The 5,288-nt window shown below is 32.8% G+C and overlaps 1 protein-coding gene across 1 annotated transcript; it reads right to left on the reverse strand.

Annotated features, from left to right (window-relative positions):
* Nucleotides 1-3,031: 3,031 nt before the first annotated feature.
* Nucleotides 3,032-3,589, reverse strand: LOC137711990 (dirigent protein 5-like). The gene has a single exon (XM_068451135.1). The coding sequence runs from the start codon at nt 3,587-3,589 to the stop codon at nt 3,032-3,034; it is 558 nt and encodes a 185-aa protein (XP_068307236.1).
* Between the last annotated feature and the right edge of the window lie 1,699 nt (nt 3,590-5,288).

A 5,288-nucleotide genomic window follows, 5' to 3' on the forward strand; every position in this document is an offset into this window, starting at 1 on the left:
GAGATCAAGTAACGGGACAAAGATTTTCAACGGTTATAAACAAAAAATCACGATTTAAAGGTTATTTTAACTCCGATTTTGATGATTTTTTACAGCTACACTCCTTGACCCTACATGAATACAATGAATGAATTCGATCTACAATTTAAAATATTTACATAAGTGAATACCACAAAACCTATGTTATACTTAATGAAAATATAAATAAACTCTAAGTGTTAGTCAATCTATCGTTTTGATGGGATACGAATTATCCGAAACTAATTTCCACGATCGCAACAGTCAAACTTGTTTGTATATGCTTCGAGATCACATCAGCAAAAAATCACAAAAAACAAACATTCAGAGATCAAGTAACTGGACAAAGCTTTTCGACGATTATAAACGAAAAATCACGATTTAACGGTTATTTTAACTCCAATTTTGATGATTTTTTACAATTATACTCCTTGACCCTATATGAATACATTGAATGAATTCGATCTTCAATTTAAAATATTTACACAAGTGGATACCACAAAATCTTATGTTATACTTAATGAAAGTATAAATAAACTCCAAGTGTTAGTCAATATATCATTTTGATGGGATACAAATTCTCCGAAACTAATTTCAACGATCTTAATCGTTAAACTTGTTTGTATATGCTTCGAGATCACATCAGCAAAAAATTGCAAAAAACAAACATACAGAGATCAAGTAACAGGATAAAATTTTTCCATGGTTATAAACGATAAATCACGATTTTACGATTATTTTAACTCCGATTTTGATAATTTTTTACAGCTACACTCCTTGACCCTATATGAATATCATGAATGAACTCGATCTTCAATTTAAAATATTTACACTAGTGGATACCACAAAATCTTATGTTAATGAAAGCATATAAATAAACTAGTGTTAGTAAATCTATTGTTTTGATAGGATATGCATTCTATGAAACTAGTTTCAACGATCCAACCGTCAAACATGTTTGTATATACTTCGATATCGCATACGTCAAAAATTTCAAAGAATAAATATTCAGAGATCAAGTAACGAGACAAAAATTTTCGACAGTTATCAACGAAAAATCACGATTTAACAGTTATTTTAACTCCGATTTTGATGATTTTTTACAACTACACTCCTTGACCCTATATGAATACAATGAAAGAATTCGATCTTCAATTTAAAATATTTACACAAGTGGATACCACAAAATCTTATGTTATATTTAATGAAAGTATAAATAAACTCTAAGTGTTAGTGAATCTGTTGTTTTGATAAGATATGCATTCTACGAAATTAGTTTCAACGATCCAACCGTCAAACATGTTTGTATATGATTCGAGATCGCATACGCTAAAAATTTCAAAAAACAAACATTCAGAAATCAAGTAAAGGGACAAAAATTTTCGAAGGTTATCAACGAAAAATCACGATTTAACGGTTATTTTAACTCTGATTTTGATTCTTTTTTATAGCTACAGTCCTTGACCCTATATGAATACAATGAATGAATTCGATCTTCAATTTAAAATATTTACCCTACTAGATACCACAAAATCTTATGTTATACTTAATGAAAGCATAAATAAACTCCAAGTGTTAGTGAATCTATCGTTTTGATGGGATACACATTCTACGAAAATAAGTTCAATGATCCAACCATCAAACTTGTTTGTATATGCTTCAAGATCGCATACGCCAAAAATCGCAAAAAAATAAACATTCAAAGATGAATTTGATCTTCAATTTAAAATATTTACACTAGTGGATACCACAAAATCTTATGTCATGATGATCGATGAAAATTGAGGATTTTGTAAAAAGAATAACATGCAAGCTTTGAGTTCCATTGGCAAGGTTTAAACTTTTGAGAAAGGCTTCACAACTTTGAAAACAAAAACTCTTTCATTTTGCATATCCTTGCACATTTAATATTTTGTAATAGATTAGTAGTGTATGGATGTTTGTTTATTAGGCTCTTATTTTCAAGTGTAGATGTAGTACTTAAACAACAAATGTGTTTTAATGTTTTGAAGTAATATTTATGTGGCAATGTGTGGTATGTGCAAATTTAAGAAAAAAAAAATATTTTTCTTAACGGGTCATAACGGGTCGGGTCACTTTACCCATCGGGTAAAGTGACCCGACCTGTTAAGGACCCGTTAAGATAACGGGTGTGACACGACACGACCCGTTAAGATAACAGGTGTTACATGAAAACGATACGAACACGACAGACACGACCCGTTTGCCAGGCCTACATGAAACTGAGGAATGATGCGGTGACAAATATACAGCGGCAAAAGAATAATTGAAGAGGGGAAAATGGCTATGAATAGTTGGGGATGAAAGGTTGGAGGAAAGAAGTTGATCACAAATAAAAAATTCACCCTAAGAAGTTGATCTTCTTCTGATTTAAAATCTCAGCAGGGTTCTGATAGTAAGCCTATTCCCCATCTCCCTATAAAAATCCATCAAAATCATAAATCAAGCTCATAGAAATCCTTAAAAATCCATATATAAACAGTCAGATCAAGTGAATTGAAGAGGGTTAAAGGACAAAATTTAACCGATGTATGTGAAAGGTAAAAATGGCTATGTAGATAGCAACACTCATTAGTAAAACTAACTAACGAACTGCCATATGATTTGATGAAATTGACAAAGGAACTTGGATATGTGTTATTAGTCTTTGTGTGAATGCAAATGATGTTTGTTATATCACCAAGAAAAATATGGGAACAGGCAAGTTGCCTTGTATATTAACCTTGAGATATTCTTTCCGTGCAATTACACCTCTGAAAACAAGATGATCCGAAACTTTAGATTATTGTCATGACTAGTCATAGCACACTAGATGAACCTCCTTAATCCTCTCTCTATATATTTAGTAGTAATTAAGATTGCAACAGAAGTGCCTCTCCACATAATGCAAGAAAATAGCTAGAAAATTATCATGGAATTACTATGACACTCGGGAACATGTGACTAGCAACATAACGTTACAGAAAATTTCTTATCTCAAATCTTAACATAATTAGTAACATTCATACAACTTGATATCCATCTTGAGGCGAAAATAATATGCACCCTGGAAAGTATCAGTTTGAAGAGTGGCAATCCCTCTAGCCATGAAGAAGTCTCCAGTCCCTCCAACAACCGAAAGATCCCTAGTTTTCTCTGGCATCAAATCCGCACCCATGATATTCAATGTACCCCTGTGCTCACTTGAGTTGAATACCAATGTGTACGCAAACCAAGCTGAGTAGGTGTCCTTTCTGTCGTAGAAATAGAAGCCTTGTGCATTTGCAATGGGCGGAGATTGATACTTATCGTCCTTTGTAATAGGGTCATTAAAGACAACAAGCATACCGAATTGAGAGTTTGGTGCAAGCTTGGTTGAATTTGCTGCTACAGCAGATGTTGCATTAGTCTTATCCTTCTCCGTGCCGTCAAACAGTTTGTCGTGGTAATACAGCTGCATTCTCATGCATGGTTTCTCTGCTTTGAACTTTCGAGTTCTGGTTGATAAAACAGATGGAAAAATAATGAAGACCAAAGTAAGGAAACAAAATTTTGCTGAAAAAGTTGTCATGGTATTACTTTCCTACGTTTGATCGGATTGTTGTGTTTGATTAGATAAAACTACCTAATTGTTTCAATTTATATTGAAGTTTGGAGGTTGATTCATTCTGTCGTTTTACTGGTAGGAGTTTATTGAAGAATATGCCGAACAGTGTTTTGTACAAAATTTTGAGCACATACTCTTGTACTTTGCTCTATTTTTCACAATAGAATACATAGAAAGTGCCATGTTCAAGATTTTGGGCCGTCTAGGAATCAGAATCGTTTGATCAAAAAATGTAAGTGATTTTTAGGGTTTTGTACTTATATATCCTCATCTCATACATATCTTGATTCCTATGTGTATTAGGTCGAGATATTGCAGTAGCCAATGCCTATCGACAAGGCCTGAAACTGAAGTTGCCCGTATCAACTTTGGCTGTTTTGCAAAGTGATGAGGTCCCCAGCAGAAGGAACTGAGACAAAAGCCAACGGTAGGACTTTAGTCACTAGCACAGAGCTATAGACTATAGAGCGCCTTTGTAAATAACTCCCACAAACTCTGCTTTGTTGTTTGGCCGCTGACCAAAGTGAAAGAAGTGGGCGATACGTAGAGGTTAGAGCTTTTGGGAAGACAGATTAGAATCTCTCCTTGTTTTACTCGGTATTGAATAAAAAGATAGACCTATTGACCAAAAATAAATAAAAAAATACTCCTAGAAAAAAACTTATATGACATCGGTATACTATCATTGTGATATATCATATGCTAACAAAATAAATACATTAAATTTCGATCCAAATATTTTTAATTTAATGTCATAATGGCAAACAAATTATATTGTTATTATTATGCATTTTGAGTAGACCTGGCAATTCCTGACATGATCCGATAACTCGACATAATATTATACGAAATTAGTAGGTATTCGGGTCGACACGATAACGAATCAGGTCGTTATCGAGTAACCCAATAAATACCTGTTAAGATAACGGATTGGTTCAGGTATACACATGGGTAACACGATACACGATAAGTAAAATATTAATTTTATAATTTTATAACCCCAAAAAAATACTATAATAATTATATATATTAATTTAACAATTTTATACCCTTAAAAACTATATATATATTAAATTAAATTTAAAAAATTGGTGACCATTGGATTGGCTGAGATTTAATCTCAGCAATCCATTGTGCATTAGGTTGGAGGCTATCCTTCTCTTGATGGCAATAGATCAAGCCAAAGTTCCAATACAATTTCCTCATGATGATCGATGAAAATTGAGGATTTTGTAAAAGGAATAACATGCAAGCTTTGAGTTCCATTGGCAAAGTTTAAACTTTTGAGAAAGGCTTTACAATCTTGAAAACAAAAACTCTTTCATTTTGCATATTCTTGCACATTTAATATTTTGTAATAGACTAGTAGTATATGGATTTTTTTTTATTATTATTAGGCTCTTATTTTCGAGTGTAGATGTAGTACTTAAACAACAAATGTGTTTTAATGTTTTGAAGTAATATTTATGTGGCAATGTGTGGTATGTGCAAATTTTAAGGACCTGTTAAGATAACGGTTGTGACATGACATGACATGACCCGTTAAGATAACAGATGTTACACAAAAACGACGCAAACATGACAAACACGATCCATTTACCAGGCCTAATTTTGAGGGACTAAATTAAATCCAACAACGATGTTTTTACTTCAAACAAGTGAT

Source organism: Pyrus communis, chromosome 13 (assembly GCF_963583255.1).
Source record: "Pyrus communis chromosome 13, drPyrComm1.1, whole genome shotgun sequence".
In the NCBI taxonomy this organism is placed as follows: domain Eukaryota; kingdom Viridiplantae; phylum Streptophyta; class Magnoliopsida; order Rosales; family Rosaceae; genus Pyrus; species Pyrus communis.

Bases quoted from the DNA above. Each gene is read 5' to 3' on its own strand.
- LOC137711990 (XM_068451135.1), bottom strand. From the start codon at position 3,589: ATGACAACTTTTTCAGCAAAATTTTGTTTCCTTACTTTGGTCTTCATT.